Genomic DNA, 23,032 nt, shown 5'->3' with positions numbered 1-23,032 from the left:
AGCCGAGTATGGGATGTACCTTTTCCGGTTTACTTTGATTTGTGCACCTTTACTCTCACTTTCATTTTACGTTTGCATTTCAGATTTCTTATAAACATTTTTTTTGTTATTTACAATAAAATCTACATAAAAATATGCCTATTAGTTTTATATGATAATAAAATAGCAAATTACGGATTGCATAATTTTGCAATTTCGGTATCCGATTTGTGGATTAGTCATGACTCAAGTAAAAATGGCTACAAGTTAGGAAAGTCATCCTCATCACCACACAAATCGATCGCCCTGACAGTTATTACGCAGTGGCATTACGCAAGATTGCTTTCACTCCGTTTTTTGATTTTCGCATCTGTGTAAGTATAAAATAACTATTTTCCGTTATGTGTTATTTAGACAACTACCGGGGATGTTGATATCAATATGACGAATAAACAACAACACAGCAGTGAACAATGTACACCGCGCCAAATATTTTCTGAAGAAGGAAAACAGGATAAACATTATTGAATTTGGCGATATCATTTATTTTTAGCTACTCGAATCTAAATCAGTGAAATTTAAAGAATATCTAAAGTGTCAACTGATGAAAATGAATTCTGAATGTGTAGTAAAAATGGAGAAAAAAAAAGACAAGAACACATTTTCATTCTGTTTAAAGAAATGTTAATATTTCAGTGTTTACAAATTAATTAAAGTACACAATATTGTGTCAATATATATATATTATCAGCTAATATTAAACAAATTACATATAATTTGATATCAATTGAGAAAAAAATGATCCACATAAGCACATGTCAGAGTGACCCACTGGAATGTACACTACATTATTGTCTATTAAGATAAGATAAGTTGATTTCTGGTTCAGGACTTATATGTAAAGTCCTCTATACCAGACTCAGACAAAATATAGAGTTTACAGTTAATACATTTATCTGGTAATAATAATAAATTAATGATGTATAAAGGCTTTGTAGTTGTATAAGTGTTCTTGTTCTTTCCAATGTTTGTCTAACACATTTTTGAAGGAGTTTATATTTGGCGCCATCACTACATTCTCTGGTAGATCGTTCCATATCTTAGTAGCTCTTAGTGAAAAAAGGTTTCTCCTAATCTCATAGTTAGATCTTGTATGGAATAGCTTCCTCCTATGCCCCCTGCTGCTTTCGCGGTCCGTTGCATCTTTCCATAAAGATAAAATGTTACAACATTTGGAGTCATATATTCCATCTAAAATTTTGAAGAGTTCTATCATGTCTCCTCGTATTCTTCTATATGCCAAAGTTGGTAATTTCAGTTTCTCCAGCCTTTGACTGTATGCTAGATGTGACATTCCTGGTAGACATTTTGTCGCTCTTCTTTGGACACTTTCTATCATTTCTATATGCTTCTGTAGGTAAGGCGCCCATACGGGGCAATATCTTTCCTCAGGCTATTCAATATGTAATATCATGTACATTAATTTGTAGTACAGATATATTCAATTGTTTAATTATTGTTATTACAGCTAGCACTGATGTTAAAATAATGTATACAAAGTACATGTAATTATGAAAATAAATACATTTGATTTATACTTATGTTATCTTTAAATTATAGATGTCAATCCATGTAATGTTCATAAAAGAAAAATAGCAAATTATTTTCCTTATATGTACTTTAGTATATATATCTTATGAGCTGTTAACTACATTGTAGATATTACAGATCCATGGCTCAAAGCATATTAATCATTTTCTATGATTCAGGAAAATTCTAAAAAATGTCATTAAGTTAAAGATACTCCAACACCGACAGAGAATAAAGAATACTCATTATTTGAACAATAATTGGTGTTTAATGATGTACATATATGTCTAATTAACACAAAAAATAATATCAAATAATTTATATCACTTTTGGTGCATGTGCAATCATTACTTCATTTCATATAGTGCCACAGAATTTTTTCGGGACACAATTTATTATTTTTAATATTTTTATCATGAACTAAAATTAGAAGCTCTAACTTTTCAATGGTGTTAATGGTATAAAGTAAGTAACTTTTGTAACTGAAGAAAAACTCTAATTCATCTGCTCCTGTTTTTGATAGAGAAAAAATACCATTTGTCAGCGGTGTAGCATCGTTAATAGTCAGTTACAATCTTCAATTAATAAAAATGAATGGGGTTAATATTTCAATTTTTTTTTCCAGACATTTTCAAGGTTGAAGAAAGTGGCCTCATTGTACTCAAGTGGAATAGAAAAATTCAAAAAACAAAAATGGCTGCTTTACCTGTAGCTAAAGGGATCTACCATTTTGAAACACAAGGTAAGTTAAAGTTCTTTTTGTCATTGTGAAAACTGTTTGTAAAGGTGTTATACATATTTTTCTTCGCCGGTCTGAGTTTTAAACTTTCTAATTCTACCACTTTTTATAAAGTTACAGAACTGAAAGTAGTTTTAATTATAAAAGTAAAAAACCTTTTCAACGTGAAAAATAGGCTCGAAAGATGCCGAATCATTCTGAACTCTTCCTAACATCGTCACGAGAATCTCAAAGTTGCTTGAGAGTTGTGAAACCAAGGGAAAATGTCAACAATTTTTCATTAACAAAACATGTGGTCGACCTCAACAGATTGGACCTAAAAAGAAGGCACATTACACTATTTGATACACACAATATTTTACGGCAATGTGTGAATTGGACATATACCAGCATAATTTGCCAGAAGGAAAAGATAAAAAGGAAAATGCTTCATGTGCTTCGTGTGATCATCTACATGTACATGTACCTGCCACATACACATGGTTAAGGTAGTCTCTTAATTATAGAGATTTATATATATCATATACAAATTTAACAATTGCAATGATCAATCTCATCTGGAACCATTTTTCAAATAGAAATATCAAAAGGTGCATAACCATGCTATCAATTAATAGGTAGAAAGGACCTCCTTGGTTCTCCAGTTTGATCATGTGACTAACCTGTGTCTGGTTGACAAAAAAACTGAAGAACCAATGAAGTTGGCCGACCTGCAGCTTTTTCCTGTTTTAATTGATGCCCCCAGATCACCTTCCAATTCATGCACATATGTAATATATGTCTCGACAGTTTCTACCATGGTCAATCCTAATCATGGAGTGACCTGGACAGTGGCCGCATGGTTTCTGGCGTACTCGATCTGTGTTCAGGTTCATATGTATACTATTGTAAAAAGATTTGTTTATACATAAATTTATAACAATAGCAAAATGGAATAATGAGGTTATTGTTGGTTGTTAATTTCAGGTAGTTTTGATTGGGATAAGTACCTAGCGGAGACTGGATCAAAGCCAGCGCCTGAGAACTGCTTCAAGCAGGTAAAACAGTCAAGACCATTATCACATTGGGACTATTAACTAGTATAAATTCAACAGTTTATTAAGTTGTCATCTAAGACTTTCAAGTTTGTGCAAATAGCTAACTTGAATCATCATTGAAGATACTAGAAATTGTAACAAGCAAAAAATGGGATTTCAGCATTCTCATCTTGACTTAAAAAGGCTGCGGATATTAACTAGAGACATAATCTTTGCCTGTTTTCATTTAATGAGAGATCTTGTTAGTAAAAATGCAATCATATGACTCTTTGTTGGATTTCCTATTTTAGGTAAAACATCATGTGTTGTATACATGTATATGCAAATGTATCTATATTTTGATACAGAAACATTTAGTCACAAAATGTATCATTTGTCATCATGTCCTTTACCATAGTTAGGCCAAATAAAAAAATATACTTGTTTCCGGTAACGCCCTTTGAAAATAAAGGGTTGGTAGGTAGGGATTGTTTTTTAAAAATGTTTTTTTGCTCTTATCCTTGTTTCTTGCAGTGAAAAACTGAAATATACTTTATTCAACCTTATATAAACAATGGATTTGTTTCCCAGGGGATTATTGGTATCTTAAATTTACAGAATTTGTACCGAAATTCTTGATTTTGTGCATAACTGCAAAAATTAATGTTGTTATTTGTTTGCTTGAAGGCAAAACTGATAAAAAGTTTGTGAGAAGGCACTGATTTTATAGGGTCGGACGGGTTACCGGAAACGCAATTTTTTTTTTTTGTATGGCGCCTTAATGTATGTAAATACCAGCAAAGCTTTTTGGGAAAAAGTGCAGTGGACTGCATTGGACACAGGAGTCCATATAGTTGATAAGATCTGTATGAATATGTTTATTTTGTGCTTGCTGTATCATTTTAATAGCAGAACAATAATGTATAGTACATGAGGTAAATTATCTCCCTTGTATCATTTCAGTCTTCCACTCCACCCGCCAATGAGTTCAAATTAAACATGAAGATTGAGGCCGTGGACCCTAGAAACCTGACCTCTATCTGCGTGGCGACAGTTGTTGGAATGATAGGTCCTCGCCTACGTCTCCGACTCGATGGAAGCGATGATAAAAACGACTTCTGGAGACTCGTGGATTCCTCAGATCTGCATCTCATCGGTTACTGTGAATTGTTTGGCGGACTCCTTCAACCTCCCTTAGGTAATGTATGTGATGAGTCTCTTGATAAAGGTGGAATATGCTTCTGAATTATTCATATTTATTTATTAGAAAGATATTTAATAAAAGTTATCCTGGAAGACTGGTCTTTCCCATAGAGAATTATTTGGATGAGATTATTTGGATGGGTAGAAGATGCTTAAGTATTGGTTATTTTTGTCTAATAATAATTTCATAATTATCAAACGCTATAATTTTTTATGGTTGTATTGTAAACTGAAGTGTGTAAAAGTTGTTTATATGATTGATCTCCACACAAAATGGTCAGGTGGTTTCAGACTGCAATTCTGTTTGAAAAATAATCTGTGTGGCCTTTTTCATCATTTCTGTCTGATAGAAACCTAAAACAATTTTTTTTCATAATTTCCAGGTTTTAGAATGAACCCATCTTCATGGCCAGCATTCTTGAAAAAGTCATTAAATGGAGCAGAAGTTGCCCCAGAGGAATGCTTCAAAAAGGTAACCCTAGTTACACCTTAGACAAGATTTTTGTGGTTATTTTACCAATTTGAAGCACAATTAAGGCTGCAATATCTTAATCAATTTTCATTGAGGACAGATAAGGAGCTGGTTTAATTTCAGATATTTGAAAAGAATACACCTAAAAAGAAAACTATTATAATAAGATTTTATCACTAAGTTTTTGACTCCAAATGATGTTTGTTTGTGATTTTTGTTGGAAACAAAGATCAAGTAACTCTACTGTCAGATTGTAATATTTGGATGGTGTCCTCTTATAACATCTAGAGATCATCGGTAGGATTCAAAGAGGTAATTGGTATGAATTATAAAATAGAACACTTCAAATCAAGTAGGGTCTTCAATTAAGACAAGGTTGATTATGAAGAGGTTCAACTAAACTAAAACATATATTCAGGTAGGGGCCAACATGTGCTAAGTTATAAGGGTTCATTTTACAAAAAGTACCACTTAACTGCTTATGGTTGTGCTATCTTAAATTAATATGGCCACAATGTGTAGACAAGTGTCTGTATTTGTAGGAGCCTCCATCTCCTAAATGTAATGAGTTCAAGGTCGGAATGAAGTTAGAGGCAGTCGACAGGAAAAACCCAATGCTAATATGTCCAGCCACAGTGGGAGCAGTGAACGGTGATCAGATTCATGTTACGTTTGACGGCTGGAGAGGAGCGTTCGATTACTGGTGCCGATATGACTCTCGTGATTTATTTCCCTGTAACTGGTGTTTCAAGAGCGGCCACCAGTTACAACCTCCGGGCCAAAAAGGTATGGAAAATATGTATCTATAGTTATACTGTTATGTTTGTCAAATGATCTGTCTTTCATAGATGAATTAAAATTAATGAAAATATTTTCTCAACAGAGACAATCTCATTTCATGTGATATGGTGTTTATCATAAAAAAATCTTTATTGGTACATACTCTTTCCTGAACCAATTTAAATTAGAAATTTACAATATGATAAATTTTAGGGTTATAATCTAATGATTTGGTTAGTTGTAAACATTTCCTCACCCGTGAGGTATATTGTATTCAGCAGTAAAGATGTAAAAAAAAAAGTGTGATTTTATTGTGAGGATAAAATGAAAAACTTTGTCATGAGACAACTTTAAGTTCCTCATTTTCTTTTGAAAGTTAAGAGTTGCATATAGCTAAGTGATAACATTAAATACATATATGAAACTTAGAAATCACAATCATACAATTTTGTTTTTAAAGGAAATCTTCCATTAAAGACGGCAAAAGGAAAAGAAGTGCCGAAGGAAAAGAAGTGCCATTGTCGATCTCTCTGCCAACATCTAACACCTCAGGAAATAGCAGTTCCAAAGCCTCTCCATCTCTGGGTGGCGGAGCTGGGAAATCTCTTCACTCTAACACTGCTAGTCCAAATCTGACAGATAACAAGCCACTATCTCCCAGGGAGGCGGAGTCTCCGCTAGTCACAGTGACAGAACCAGATACTAGCTCACCAAGTACTGCCACAGGTAATTAAACACTGCCACAGGCCACATGTAACTAAACACTGCCACAGGAAACTAATTTCTGCCAATGGTAACTAAACACTAGCGGAGGATACTAAACACTGTCTCAAATAACTAAATAATGCCACAGGTAAGTAACGTCTGTCAATGGTACCTAAACACTATTGGAGGTAACTAAACACTGCCACAGGTAATTAAACACTGCCAAAGATAATTAAATAGTGCAACAGGTAAATAAATAGTGCCACATGTAACTATACACTGCCACTTGTAACTATACACTGCCACGTGTAACTATACACGGCCAAAGGTAAGTAAATACTGTCACAGGTAACTTTATAGTTTCACAGGTAACTAAATACTACCAAAGATAACTAAATAGTGCAACAGGTAACTAAATAATGCCACAGATAACAAAACCTGCCACAGGTAACTAAATAGTTTCACAGGTAACTAAATACTGTCACTGTTAAATAAATACTGCCACAAGTAACTAAATACTGCCACAGGTACCCTGGTAACTAAACTCTGCAACAAAATCTAAATAATATTGCTGGTAACTTAATAATACCACATATAATTACTACAAATCACTACTGGTAACTAATTAGCGCTACATGTAGCAATAACTTTAAAACAGGTAACTTAACACTGCCACAGGTAACTAAAATGCCACAGGTAACTAAATAATGCTGCTGGTAACTTAATAATACCACATGTAACTAAACACTGCCACAGGTTACTAAATAGTGCTACAGGTAACAATTACTCTTAAACAGGTAACTTAACTCTGCCACAGGAAACTAAACTCTGCCACCGGTAACTAAATAGTGCCACCGGTAACTTAGTAGTTCCACAGGTAACTTAATACTGCCACAAATAGATAAGCAGTACTACAGGTAACTAAAAACTGTCATATGTCTGTCAATAGTACATAAATATGTATTTCTTTTATACCCACATGTAGTAGATCTTAAACATTCATTATTTTCATGTAATTTTGTTGTACTCGATGTTAGAAAAATATGTGTATTGTCATGTGTAAATTCTATTTAAGACCAATTATATAGATCATTGTTTAGCATGTATATGTCTATTAAATGTGAATCCAATTTAAATCTTTCAGTGTGTGTTTATGTAAACCACAATTGTAACTGTGGAGTATACCTCCAATCAAGAAAGATCTCTCAGCTGCGTAGTCAGTTTGGCCCAGGAACAATGGTAAAAGTGCTCAGAGAAGTGGTGCAAACCTGCATTGACAGTGCTGTTCATGAAAAGCAAGTGTATAATTGTATTCAGGAAGGCAGCGGCAAAGTCATTGTCACAGGTAAGGTATGATATGTATATGATAATATATATATGGTTTTGTATTCATACCCCGCAACGACGTCTATCCGCTCGTCCATCAGTCTTGTCTGTTTGTAGAGACATCTTTGTCCGACAAACTCCTCCTAAACTACAAGACAGATTTTGATAAAATTTGGTACACAGAACCCTGACATAAACGGGAGTTTTGTAAAGTATAAAGAGTTCTGCAATGCCCCTATTAATGCCTATAAATAGAAATATTACTAAATTTGTGCAGCAGGGGGAGGGGTGGGGGGTATTAGTCATCCACTCTGGCGACAGTTCCAATTTAAAGATTTGCACATCTTGGTATTTTGTTTCTCAGTGTATATTAGATGAAGATATAATCACAAGTTAGCAAGGTCTTCTTGAAACTCTATACACTGTATACTTAACTGTAACTGGGTCACTACATAAATCTAAAGTTACTCCCCTTGAGCTGAGAGAAGACAATTTTCATTGCCATTCACTTGATATTCCAGTTTCTAGTCCTTGTAAGATACATGACGTATATTGTTTATTGTAACCTTTACATTTCACAGCTAACCAAGGAAACAAAACCCACACAAAGCGACTGCCAGTCATAGACAAAGTGTCAAATCTTTGGAGTTTTATCGAGCGCATGCTGGAGGACCTCGGATGTTGTGAGAATCTTTTTACCAGTCAACCTCTGCATGGATTTTGTCCGAAATGTGGTAGGAGCAAAATCAAAACAGGTTGGTGTCCTCTAGCAGTGATAGTGGAATAAATGGATAAACATACATCATTGAAATATTATTTTTTTTAAGGAATGGTTTTGGTTTTTCATTATGCCCCAACCATGAAATGGGGAGGAGGGGGAAGGTATAGCATACGTCTTGTTTTGGATGTCTCTGTTTTTGTCCTGTCCATGCCTGCCTGTCCTGTCTCTATCCACATTATATAATGGCTGGGGCATTTACTTTAAAGGCATGTCTAGTTTGTTAATTTTACGCCTGTTCAATAAAAGTTCCAGTTAGATAGTGCTTGAGAATCATTTATGTCTTCGTCACAACACCAATAATACAAACATTGTTTACTTATTGAGTTATCTCCCTTCATATAGATAATTATATCATTATACAGTCGAAACTCGTTATCTTGAAATTCAACGGACCAACGAAAATAATTTGACTCATCCGGAATTCGACTCAAACGTAATGCCATTAGGTTTGGTCAGAACGTGGTTTTCAACGGTCTTTATATCTTATGACAGCCGGGCACATGCCTATTACCGTGATCAGCATATTATCATGATTTTCCAACTTATAAGGTTTGTATTAAATCTTTTAGTTATATGCTTTCAGATGTTTTGGGATTTTTTTAAAATACATTTGTAAATAAAAAAAATTGAATTACGATAATATGATCGTCACGATAATAGGCATGCACCCTGATTTCCCGGTGGTATACGTATACTGACTTCAATGGTTCACACATCAAACTTATACAGAATATAGTACCTGAACAAATAAAAACAAGCATTTTTCTTATTTCAGAATTTAATGGTATTTCAAAATAGTAAAATAAACAATAGTTTTCACCTACCGTGAGCAGACTACACTCTCCGTTTCTACTGGTTAATATAATTTACGGTAAATGAAACGAAAGTAGATTTCTATACCAACGAAGAAATACTTTGTATGACTAAGATACTAGTGCATCTGCAATGACTAGTTAAACATAAATTTAACATTGTGGGTTTGTTAAATTATTTTGCACTGTCAACATTCCATACAAACCTTAGAAAACACTTTCGTTTCTAATTATTCCTAAACAAACATGCTTCTGGTCATGATCAGCCACGCTGATCCAGCCATGCTGAGTGTGATTGTGTAAACACGCGTCGTGTTTATTTACAGGTAAGTCACAATTGTAAAGTGACACTAATTAGGAAGCCAGACTTGAGAGGATTATTAAACAATTATTAATTAGCAGTCATTGTTGTAGTATGTTCCCATAGGCCTGAATTTGCATATACCGATCGCGATATGTGCAGGTAAACAATCACGTGTTACGACAAACCACAGGTGAATTTCAATTGTTTGTATTCATGTTATATTTACGTAATTGTTGGGTTTTTTTTATTTAAAATTTTGACTAAAATTAAATTCGAGATAGCGACTGCTGCTGCGACTATTTTTTTCGCTGAATATCCGTTCTAGGGACCAGGAATTGACTTTGACACAACCGGAGTTTCGAGTCATTGAAATTCGAGTCATCCGATCTTAAAATACATACACAAAGAAGGACACAAAACGGGACTTGAAAATTAATTCGACTCAACCGGAATTTCGACTCAAGCGATTTTGAGATAACGAGTTTCGACTGTACTTTCATATCAACACTATTCAAAAGTTAGATGATTTAAAACTAGCATTGTAAAGTCATGAGTTTCATCTTTCTTCACTAATGAGTATAGTTAAGGTACATCTCAACTCTTATAATATATGTTTTTTTTTTTATTTCAGAATCTGACGAATCAGAAAAGTTAACTAAAATCATGAAAAGGCGGTGGTCAACAGAATCAGTGGACAGTCAGAAAGGAAGTAAACATCAAAAGATGAGGCGATACTCAGAATACACAGCTGAAGGTATTACAGTGTAGGCCTTCTATATATATAAAGGGGATTTTAAATCTGCACACTCAAAACATACATGTCTTATACACATCAAAGCTTACTTGGTATTTGTTTTGGATTCGGTCGACCAGGTAGCTCAGCTGTTGAGCTTATGGCTAGATTGCTAGGTTCCAATCCTGGTCTTGCATTTTATATTTCTGCTCCTACTAAAGAAATACAAAGACATACAAAGTCTAGATTAAATTGGATCTGTGTTATATTGCAACAATATGATTGATTTATATTTATCAATAGCTTGGAAAATAAATGAGAAAGTGTAATTCAACATTCCAACTTGTGCCTGGTTGTCGGGCTACACATGACGATAAGACACTAAACTTAAGTCAGTATGGGGAAGGCATGAATCCCTGACCAGTGGTCAGGCATGAAAATGTTACTAAGTCAAATGTGTGGCAACAAAGACTTTTCTCTATTTAATCTGGTTCCCTCTTGTGATATGCAATTATCATAAAATACTTGGATACATGAGTACAATATGTAATTGATATTGACTGAAGACATTTTTAAAAGCAGTGTTGACATTGTTTACCATTCTGATTCCACAGCAAGCTCTACCACTGCAGACCCCAGGCCAGTCCACAAACTAGGCAATGACCCTCTGGAGTGGTCAATTGAGGAAGTCATCCAGTTCATATGTGATACAGACGCTGCCTTAACACCCCACACAGAACTTTTTAGGAAACACGTAAGTTGATTCATATTATCTTATCTGTGTAACACAGCCAGGCTGTGGGTAAGCTTATTTTGTACATTGCCTTGGATATTCTGTCTTTGCATATAAGACTTATCTCCCCTTGAGTGTAAATATTGATTATTGCATCATCAAGTTCTGTTTATAGTGATAAAGGAGTTTAATTTGAACAACAGAAAGAATACAGATTACATGTTGACTTATCAATCTGCTAATTAAGTTCTTAGCTCACCTGGCCCGAAGGGCCAGTGAGCTTATGTCATGGCGCGGCGTCCCTCAGTCCGTCTGTCAACATTTCCTTTAAATCGCTATTAGTCATAGAGTTCCGCATGGATTGTAACCAAATTTGGCCACTAACATCCTTGGGGGAAGGGGAACAGAACTTGTATAAATTTTGGCTCTGACCCGTCTGGGGGCAGGAGGGGCAGGCCCAATAGGGAAATAAAGGTAAATCCTATAAATGGCTACTAGTCATAGAGTTCTGTATGGATTGTAACCAAATTTCCTTGGGAAAGGGGAACAGAACTTGTATAAATTTTGGCTCTGACCCCCCGGGGGTGGAGGGGCTGGGCCCAATAGGGGAAATAGAGATAAATCTAATAAATTGCTATTTGTCCTAGAGTTCTGCATGGATTGTAACCATATTTGGTCACAAACATCCTTGGGGAAGTGGAACAGAACTTGTATAAATTTTGGCTCTGACCCCCTGGGGGCAGGAGGGGCGGGGCCCAATAGGGGAAATAGAGGTAAATCCTTTAAATCGCTACTTGTCCTAGAGTTCTGCATGGATTGTAACCAAATTTAGTCACAAAAATCCTTGGGGGAAGGGGAACAGAACTTGTATAAATTTCGGTCTGCAGCCCCGGGGTCAGGAGGGGTGGGGCCAAATAGGGGAAATAGAGGTAAATCCTATAAATTGCTACTTGTCCTAGAGTTCTGCATGGATTGTAACCAAATTTGGCCACAAACATCATTGAGGGAAGGGGAATAGAACTTGTAGAAATTTTGGCTCTGACCTCCGGTGGGCAGGAGGGGCGGAGCCCAATAGGGGAAATAGAGGTAAATCCTATAAATCGCTACTTTCCTAGAGTTCTGCATGGATTGTGACCAAATTTGGCCACAAACATCCTTGGGGGAAGGGGAATAGAACTTGTAGAAATTTTGGCTCTGACCTCCTGGGGGCAGGTGGGGCGGGGCCCAATAGGGGAATTAGAGGTAAATATTCGAATTCCTTTAGAAAAGAAACAATGAACCTGTATTCACAACAGTACTTGGCATTACAAACCAGGTGAGCGATACTCTTGTTTATAATGGATTGTTGATATGCCCTTAAGCTGAATATGTCTTCCATTATTAATTGATTACAGTACTATTACGGCCTTTTGTTTTACTTGCAGGAGATAGACGGAAGAGCCTTGCTATTGTTAAATAGTGATATGATGATGAAATATATGGGACTCAAACTTGGTCCTGTTCTCAAACTTTGTAATATTGTGGAGAAACTCAAACATAAGAAATGAACGCTGCCTTGATCTTCAGCATTGGAGATTATCCACAGAGTGTGTCCATTTTCGAGAAATCACTGTAATGGAAGAAGGAGTACTAGTATATACAGCTGTATCATATGTAGTATAGGCAGTCCATCCACTAACCTGGGTCAAGGTAGTGTAATCATTGGGTTAATTCCATTCTGTAATGCTATCAATGAAATACAGATTTATAGGCCAAGTTGTAATACAAAGGCTGCCTATTTCTCTGCTCGTTGATCGTGAATGTCTGTTTATTGACTGTAATGATCTACTGAGATTTGATAATAATACCTCATTTTACCGCCAAGATTGCTGCAGGATTTTTATCAAATTTAGATATGTTGATTCATGGCAATATACTGCAGCTCTTTTACATCAATTTTTTATATAAAATACTAATGTACTAAAAAATGAAATTGACTTCCTGTGGAAATATCACTGAATATCCATGAGATGATTTGATTCCTCTTGTTTGTCCAACATAGAATAAAATATGACCTCCTTGGAATGTTAATGTTAAGATTAAGCTTGATATTGCATGTGAAGTTATTGCAAATATTGTCATATGCATGCAGAGGTGAAAACTTTTCATCCAGTTGACTGAAAATATTCAGCAGATTTAATGTCTGGAAATAGTCGGTTCCATACAAGTATTTGCTTCAGCAATGTATTTATTTTGATCAACGTTAGAGACTGTTAATTTTGTTCATTAGCTTCATCGTGACATAAACAGTATGGGGACATTTTAGTCATTGTCTCATTGTGTAGTTAGTGTGATACAATACCACGTAATCTTCATGACCGATTTGCAGTGTATTTCTTTGCATATTGTTATCTAGAACAGCTATGGAAAGTGTCAATAGAAAACCACACCAGTACAAACTGGTCCATTTTTCAGCTAACAAATTTCTAGTAGTATGAAATGTTGAATCATATTATACAGATCTTCATCTTAAAGTGAGCTTGGTCATGTAAAGCGCCCCTCTGACAACTTATCATTAAAGTGAACAGTCGGGCAAGGATGGCTAAAGTCGGTAAAAATGGTGTGAATGTATCCAGTATAATTTCTTATGAAATAGAAAAATAAAATTTCTCGTCAAAATCTGTCTGCGTACGAAGAAATTAATTTAAAATATAGGAACCCTAAAATGTCCTCCCGGCTGACTATGTCTGTGGTTACATTTCCACGCAGCCTCGCTTTCAATGCTTTCAACTTTTCTTTATATCAATGGCCAGAACTGGGAAATGTAAGCAGAACTTGACCGTCGTATTAATATGTGAGAACTTTTGGAAGGCCAATGAACGCATTAAGACTGGTTTTCTTTGCCCGACTATTCACTTTAATTAAAGTTATTAAGCCAGAGGTAAACATATACATGTTAATTTAATCTGGTTGAACAGCATTGATAGTTAATTCAGTTTGAATTTTTGAGTGATTGATCAGGTAATCAGGTTGAAATTTGGTAAAGATAATATGCCCATTATAAGTTAAGTATTATGCATGCAGGTGCAAAAGTTATATTTCCAATCAACAGTTTTAACAGGGGGCATATTTATTTAATCTGCTTGAACAGCATTGATAGTTACTTCAGTTTGATTTTATGAGTGATTTACTGCAATCAGGTTAAATTTTGTTTAAAATATTATGCCTATAAGTTTAGTATTATGCATGCAGGTGAGTAATATTTCCTATCCAGTTTTAACAGTGGGCAGGCATGAGAATCATAGAAATCAAATTAACACTTTGTCTGCCATAAATTCATTGATTGAATGTCTAGGCGAAGCTGAGTAAGCCTTTTTTAAATATGGCAAGAGATCAGTGTAATAAACGCATACGTTAGGGGAATAGATCAGGTGTTAGAAATTGGAAGTATATGTATCCGTTATGAGAAAAATGTATGAGGATAAGTCTGGTAATCGAGAAAGAGACATGATAACTATGGTATTAACTGCAAGTTATAACACTATAGGAAAAACATATGTATTTATAAATACCTGCACGCTATCTCTATGGGAATTTTAAAATAACTCTGGTATGAGAAATGACATTTAAAGTAGTTATAAAATACTGAGTGTGAAGCCATCCAGGCTACATGAATGGAGCAGCGGTGAACATATTGGGTGTAAAAAACTCAATATTAAAAGGAAATAAGTGTGAGACAAACAGGTATGAGTGTAATTCCTGTTTTAGTTTATACTTGACAGTTGTATAAGGAACATGATTTCTTGATGCTCAAGTAAAGTGGCAGTTTGTGTTCTAAATACAGTCTATATGTAATGTAGACCCTTGAGCTGTGGTGCATTCAGAAACTGAACTGAAGTGTAAGAAAGGTATTATAAATATTAGAAATAACTTCTTCAACAGAAACCTCATGGTTGCAATCTGATGATTTTATTGGTTGATCTAGAAATTTGTAGAACTTGCTCAGGTATGACCTTTGTGTAACATATTCTTGTATGAAATACACAAGTTTGATAAGTGCTATATACATCCATTTCTCAGCTTGTCTAAGACTTAATTGACCTTTTGAAGAATTGTTTTTGTTATTATTATTATTATATTTTGTTTGCTGCCATATATGCCATTGTTAATTCTTGTTAATTAAGCTTTTTATTTTGACTTTAGAGCATTCTAGATTAATACTTTGATATATATAGAGAACCTTCAATGACAAGTTCTTTCCCTTTTGAACACATTGATATATATTGTGCACTTTAGAATGATTCCTCATACTGTCAACGGTATAGGAAACTATGAACTGCTTACTCAATATTCATGGGTATAACCCTAGCAAGTCCTGGAACTAGAAGGTGTCGACCCTGGCTGTTAAAACTATGTAAAACAAATAAAAACAACTTGACTGCATATGGTAACATATTGTTTTGTAGGCACTTATTTACTGCTATAACTACACAATTTACAAAAATGTTACTCTCAATATTCCACTCCGTAATGTTGTATATTTAAATATTAATTGATATCAAAGACAATAGGATTGACAATAATGAATTGTTTGACTAATTTTACTATTGATATCGTTGCACACATCATAGGGCATGTTGATTTATATAAATGGCCGACAGATATAGATGTATAATCTCACATACATCCTACAAGAACTTTTGTAAGGATAATTAAATATGTGTGTGTTGGAGACTCTTATTGTTCAGTGTAATTAATTCATGTATGTAAATTGGATTGCCTGTGTTCTTGATATGTAGTCTATGCAGATGTAGAAGTTCACCTTGTGCTACATTATGTGGTGTAATTCACACATTTTTTGTCCATGCAGCCGAATGCATATGTACTTTGTACCTAGTGAGTGTTCGTCATATCCATAAAAACTTTCTCTAATGTTCAGTTCAAATTTATCTTGTCACCTATGCACAGAGAGACAACTGTTTGTATGAGTAACTTTACGTAGTATAAGGAATTGTGACTATGCCAATTGGAACATCCAATTTTCTACTAGATTATAATGACAAGACATTTTGTAATTTGATCAATCATTTTGATGTTTTCAAAGCAACAGTAAAACAAAAAAATGAATTATAATTTGTGTTTATTATAGCAATATTCCTGAGGCGGTTAGGCAAGATTTCCAAAACAAGTTTAATAGCTCAAGGAAAACTTTTGTAAATTGCGACTGGTGTGAATAAATAAAAAGTACTTATCAGCAATTACTAGCTATTATATAATTATTATTATATAATTAGGCAAGTACCCATCGTCTTAACGATGTAAAACATGTTCAAACTGATGACTGAAACTTTGTTAGGAAATATTGATTAATAAAAATTGATGCTTTAAGCAGTTGTTTTAATTTGCTTTCAAGCAAAAATACAAATTTGAGGTAATCAATCATAGATGATCATTAATGGTTTTACACAAAGTTTGGATTAGTAATGCATGATTTTGCTGTCAATATTTCAAGTCTAGCATATATATCCCTAGATCTTCTATCATCATTACAATATCCAGTCTTGAGACAAGATGTTTGTGTATAATGATGAAGCTTACTTTTGAAATATGCTTTGTACATCAGTCATATTGCATACTACTCTTTATATCTTTTCCTGTATATCTACATGTTTTATGATCATACAGCATTTGCATTATTTTTTAATTATGAATAATTTTACATTATTATATACTCACTCATGTAAGTGTATTTAATTACAATGAACTAATCAAGGTTAGCATAGATTAATACCTGGTGTCATTGATTGCAATAATATAATTAGCATAAGTTTAGGTTTATGTGTGTTTATTTGGTTTGTGGATTTTTCTGTGACAATGGCTATACATTTGACACCTCTATATACATTCATCTGAAGTTTAGAAATGATATCTTTTTGAACACCTCATATACTTTTAAGGAGATAACAATTTTGTGTTGTGATTGATATTTAAATACCTGTACATTCCCAGAAATCACAGGAGTATGGCAGAAAACTGACCCTGCAGTCACTGTAATATCATATATTACATACTGGAGGGTAAGTGTTCTGCCCTCCATGCCCCTGTGCTGTCAACTTAATGGTGCTGATACAAAATAAAATCCCTGTCTTATAATAGAAACTCTGTGATCCAAAATATTACAACACATACCTCCTCTCTTACTATAATAAAAGCCACTTAAGTCTAATGTAACACGTAAAAATTAATTTATTCGCATACTAAGTGAAATATAAGATATTGCAATCTTTTGAAATGAAATGTTGTTTTATTGCATGTACTTATATGATAAAGTAATTAGTTTCTGGCTGATTGTGAGAATGATAGGTGTGTTAATGTTCTGGTAATGATAATATTTTGAGATGCATGTAGATTAATTACCTTTCTATACATGTTGAGGCTACCACAGTCACTGCAGGAGTCACCTGCAGATGACATTGATACATTATTATAATAATTGAAATTGTTGTTGATAATTCATTTTCCTTTACTTGCATTGCCATTCAATCACTTTTGATTGTTAATTACAATAGGACATAAGAAACTGTACAAATCAAGTTCAATTTACTTACATAATGTATGAACCTCAAACTGTTTCTAATCAGAAGAAGTACTGGTGTTACATGTACATTTATATTCAAATCAAGTCATGTCCTCATTTTAATGCTTATATTAAAAACACCTGTTCCTTTTAACCTATATCATCATAATAATGCATCATTATTTCTAACATACATTGTCCCAGAAGTTGTCAATTTCTATATAAGAAATGTAAATATAACTATGGAAGTTTACTTCCTGGTTGTATTCAACAACACTTAATGGATTTAACATAAAATTCAACAAGTATTCCTCTCTTTTGGAATTAAAGAATTATTATCTGCTCATTTGAAAAGATTGGTACATATCAGGAAAATTGCTTTACATGTGTAATTACCAGTAGCTATCTTATTGAAGCGATGCAGATAAATCAAAATTCAGTTCAATCTTAATCTAGTAGGTATTTTAAGGTTCTTTGCCAATTTCTCCCATCGGAAATTTTATTGCTAGATTACTTCATATTTTATTCCAGAAAATTTGTCTTCTTATGTTCTACTAAAATGTTTTGCAACATTTAATACGACAATGCTAGTGAAAACATGAGTGGATTAATTTCTTTTACAAAACAGTAAAATATGTACATGCATTTGTTGGATTCTATTTTGCATATCAATGAATGAATATTTTTTTCAATATGTTCCTGAGTCATTTGAAAATATCATCATTATTTGACCTACATGTTATAATAATTAGAGGAAAAACGATGGCCTAAAGACACCACACTGAAGAACTCAACATTTGGGCAATGAGTTCAAAAGGTCAATATTGACTCGCTTTACACTTCACACAGTACATTGACTAGATATTTCTAAAACTTAAAACAGCATGCAAAATATGTTGTTTTTACAAAATTCTTAAGCACATATATTTGCAAACATTATCATTCGAAATTTTTGTTGGTCAAAATCAATACTAAACATTGAAACCCATCTCTTTTGAATTTAAAGCTAATTTGGCCAAGGTCATATGAATTTTAACAGAAACAGTTGTAACTGTATACAAATGTATGATTTGATGAGAATTACACATTAAAACGTTTTGTATATGTATAGCTAGTGCCTTCTTATACGGTAAATTAAATGGGGTAGACCATATAATTTTGCCCTTGGCCCTTGCACTCTCATCCTAAATGGGTACATTTACTCCATGATTTACAAGGTAATGTTCAGTAATAATATAGCTGTCTGCTCGAATTTTAATTTTCTAATATAGCTGTCTTCTTGAACTTGTACTTAAAGGTGTTTACAATGGACAATAAAAGTCTATATCAAATTTATTGCTATAACAGGTGATGTGAAATACAAATACATATAATTCGAAAACGCACATGATATATGTTTAGATTTCATTGTATGGGCAAACTCATGTACATGTATGTATGATTATACAATTGTCAGCTGATAGTAATTTGTATTCTATAAAACATATCACAATGCTCAGTATTTCAGTCCACAGTCAATTTCTCAGCGTTTTTTTTTTTATCTTTTTCCAAATCATAGTCTTTTTTTTCCTTTTTTTTTTTTGATTTTGTTAACATAGAATATATAAGTCGTGCCGGAGTATAAGCCGCGCTCCTGATTTTTTTTGGGGGGTAAAAAAGGTGCGTTATATAAACCGAATTTTTTTTACTGAACAGTGTCATTGACTAACGATTTCCATCTTGCATCAGACCCCAGTACAATGAAACAGTCTTAAGTTTAAAACAGACGTAGCCAATTACAGATGATGTTTCAAAAAGGTACATAACGTTTGATTGGTTGATTACAGACTGAAACTGTTTCACGATCCTAATACCAGGTGTATATGGCAATATAGACGTTGTCAGATAATTCACTTTACACTTTGTCTCTGATATAATACTGAAATTCATAATTCAATAGAGTGACTCATCTGAATATATGTTAATAACATTAGGAGGATTATGAAAAATATAGTGATACTGACACTTTCAAAGTATCTGACACGTCTGTCTGTTTCATATCATAATATAAAACGTTTTGTTTTCTGACGGCTATTAGAATAATATTGCGTCTATTAAAAAGGTAAATATCAAACTTTATAGGGTCACATGTCCGATATGTTCACGGAATCTTAAGTTTCAAATATTGGTAAATAAATATGCATGATTTTTCAGTGATTTAAGAAAAAAAACTGCTGCACTTTATATATATGTCTTCATAGGAAAATCTCTAGAAAATGAAATGATTACGTAATAGAATATGTTATGAACCTGAAATCCATTGTTGTATTTACAAAACTATGACCTGTATTACAGATTTGATATTTTGTTGATTCAGTGCAAGATGATTGGTCGCTTTATTGCGATGGAACAAATAATACGTAAATTGTACATTTTTTTGTAGCTGAACAACTTATAGAGTAATCAATGCCATGCTATGTAAATACATTGCAACATATAAGCCTTTTAATGGAAGCTAAATATTTTGTATTGTACATGTGTCAATATTTATGTGTCAAGTTCATTGATTAATGTAGGATGAATGTATCCGTCTTAATGAGCTTGAATATCTACATAATTATTATTATACAATTCAATTATTTCATTTTCATCTTTTATATTTACTAATTTATTGATCACCATATATAGAAATCATTTGATGTTGAGTATCGTTTCATAAATATAACCATAGGGTGGTTTAGTATTTTGATTATATTCTACATTTCTGATTGCCATTTATTAATTCACGTCTATTTGATTGCATAATTTCTACACTCTTTTGTGCTCTTTTCGAAGGCAAGACATTTGCCTCATTTTCACGGATATGTTTGAAATTACTCCCAATATTTTGGTGTATGTAATTATGGAATATGAAATGTTATGCAATTACGAAAGCTTTGAATGTTAACAAAGTGATGTAAATATAAAACATGATAAAATTAATTGTGCAATGTTTATGAAATTAAAGAATCTCCGATAAAAAAGGTATCAAATTTTATTCAACTGTTTTGTTTTCCTTTGAAACGACTATCAAGTGATACATGTACATGTACACGAAGGAATGGTTTGGCTGAAAGGATATTTTCTTGTTTTGGGTGAAAGTTGGCACAATTGCAAATAACGATCTTCAATCAGATTGAGCGATCCATGGAATAACCATGAATTATCTTGTTGCAGATTCTCTTTTATGCAGATCGTGAAAACATTCAGTCTGACTTAAACTAAACTCGGGGAAATTACAAATTCGCAAAAATATGTGGTTATACGCATTTTCTAACTGTCACCAGGTGGAATAACTAATGACTTTCTTGTTCGTGTCTGTGTGTTTAAACAAGTGATCAATGTATTATTCATTTGCATGTGGGTAGGCTTCAATCTTGGACGAAAGTCACTGAACTCAATATACGAGTATCAATGACAGCAACATCTTAAACCTTACAAAAGACAAAGCCTCGGTGAAACAAGATCACAGAACAAATGTTTATAGCATGTCTATACATGATATGTTTCTGATGGCGACAACCATCTGTCAAAATGTCTGTGCGCCACCTTATACAAGTGCACATTCGCGCTAGTCATTCACATCTGCGTAGCGAGCTGAAATCCCTGACGAGTGCATAAGATTTTAGCGGAAATCATCTTCAAATTCTTCTAGCTAGCGCGCCTAGATGCGTTCGTCTTAAATAAAAATTATTCTTTCTTAAAGCATCCGATGACAGCGACATTACACAGAATTGTATTTCACAACGGTAGAAGGCACCGCGGTTGATTGAATGTCCGAATCATCCGTCTGCTAACTTACACGTGCGCATTCCCGCTAGCCATTCACATCAGGGTAGCGAGCTTGAAATCCTTGCATATGGATTAGTTGCCTTTTTTCGAGGAAATGTTTTTTTGCCCCTAGCAGGCACATCAGGCTCCGATTTCCCAAATCAAAAATGCAGACTTAAGTCAGAAGGTTTTCTCCTGTTGTAACTTCGAGAAATCGGGGCCTGGATGAGTCTGCCATTAAGAACATTCGTTATGTAATGGAATTTATGTAATACGTTGTCGTGACACCCTAGCTAATACAAACACATAAAATGTAACATTGATACTCGTTTAAAAAAACCGACGAATTTCCTATGCGAACAAATCCCAAAGCACCTAATACATACTAAAATAACTATAAATGCAACCCTATGCTTGCTATTAGATATCTCTTTCAGTACATAAAACACATTCTTCAAAGCACACTTTGAACTTCTGCTCAAGTTCTACCGGTGCGATTTGGCTGAAACTTGCATGAAATGATCCTGACATGGTCCCGACAAAGTGTTGTTATTTTTTGGGTCGATCCGAAATCCAAGATGGCCGTCATAGCCGCCATCTTGAAAACACATTTTGAACTTCTTCTCAAGTTCTACCGGTGCTATTTGGCTGAAACTTGCATGAAATGATCCTGACATGGTCACGACAAAGTATTGTTACATCTCTGGTTGATCCCAAATCGAATATGACTACCAAGACACTATATCTAATTAATTTCCTATACGTTAAGGCCCTTGGGCCTCTTGTTTGAAATAAAATTTGTTGAAAGAAATTGAAAATGATCCTGACATGATCCTGACAAAGTGACACCATATATAATTAATTGTACTATTGTCGAGGTAGTCAGATGACCGTTAAGGCCCTTTGGGCCTCTTGTTTCGAAATAGTCTGTTGGGCTTAATCTTTCAAGGTCGCTTTAATAGTTTACATCGCATGCGATTTGATGTTCACAATTACTCATTTTATTGACTTTCGACTGTTTCGTCAATATATTAATCAGCAAGGGAAAATCTATAACATTGTGATCGATGAAACAATGCCCAATACCCTTTTGTAAACATTGAAGACGTGTTTCACATAATTTGTAGCATCAGTACGCAAATATATGCCAGGGCCAAGCCAGATAATGTATCGCATATCAAGAATGCGCCCACTTTCAACGTTCATTTATGACCTTTATGAAAACAAATCGTGGAGGAAATTCAGTTATCGTGTCTTGAACGGATGAAAAACGTTAGATCAATCAGGAGTTAAACTGTCGAGTGCTTGGACATAATGGGTGTCTTATTCATGTTGTATCATCACTAATATGTCGTCATTACAAACGAGAAATCTGGTTCTAAAAATTACTTTACAAAACATACAGAAATGGTAAAGTCGTCAGTATAAATACATCAGCATCAACGGAATAATATCAACTCTAACATGATATTGGGACGGTGTTTGCTCTCTAACTTTGGCGCCTGTGTTTAGTG

The 23,032-nt window shown here is 34.0% G+C and overlaps 1 protein-coding gene across 1 annotated transcript; it reads left to right on the top strand.

Annotated features, from left to right (window-relative positions):
• Nucleotides 1–218: 218 nt before the first annotated feature.
• On the top strand, nt 219–20,745 carry LOC138325012 (polycomb protein SCMH1-like). The gene is made up of 12 exons (XM_069270344.1): nt 219–353; nt 2,195–2,311; nt 3,275–3,345; nt 4,288–4,522; nt 4,911–4,999; nt 5,542–5,798; nt 6,267–6,505; nt 7,629–7,829; nt 8,392–8,565; nt 10,339–10,461; nt 11,055–11,194; nt 12,598–20,745. The coding sequence occupies exons 2-12, from the start codon at nt 2,263–2,265 to the stop codon at nt 12,718–12,720; spliced, it is 1,701 nt and encodes a 566-aa protein (XP_069126445.1). The 5' UTR covers nt 219–353; nt 2,195–2,262; the 3' UTR covers nt 12,721–20,745.
• Nucleotides 20,746–23,032: the final 2,287 nt, after the last annotated feature.

The sequence above is a fragment of the Argopecten irradians genome, chromosome 1 (assembly GCF_041381155.1).
Source record: "Argopecten irradians isolate NY chromosome 1, Ai_NY, whole genome shotgun sequence".
Classification (NCBI taxonomy): Eukaryota; Metazoa; Mollusca; class Bivalvia; order Pectinida; family Pectinidae; genus Argopecten; species Argopecten irradians.
Note: the sequence above shows the minus strand (reverse complement) of the source record. Positions and strands in the feature narration are given on the sequence as shown.

Bases quoted from the DNA above. Each gene is read 5' to 3' on its own strand.
- LOC138325012 (XM_069270344.1), top strand. From the start codon at position 2,263: ATGGCTGCTTTACCTGTAGCTAAAGGGATCTACCATTTTGAAACACAA. The intron at 5,000-5,541 runs GTAACCCTAGTT...CTGTATTTGTAG, and splicing joins CAGAGGAATGCTTCAAAAAG to GAGCCTCCATCTCCTAAATG. The intron at 11,195-12,597 runs GTAAGTTGATTC...TTTTACTTGCAG, and splicing joins CAGAACTTTTTAGGAAACAC to GAGATAGACGGAAGAGCCTT.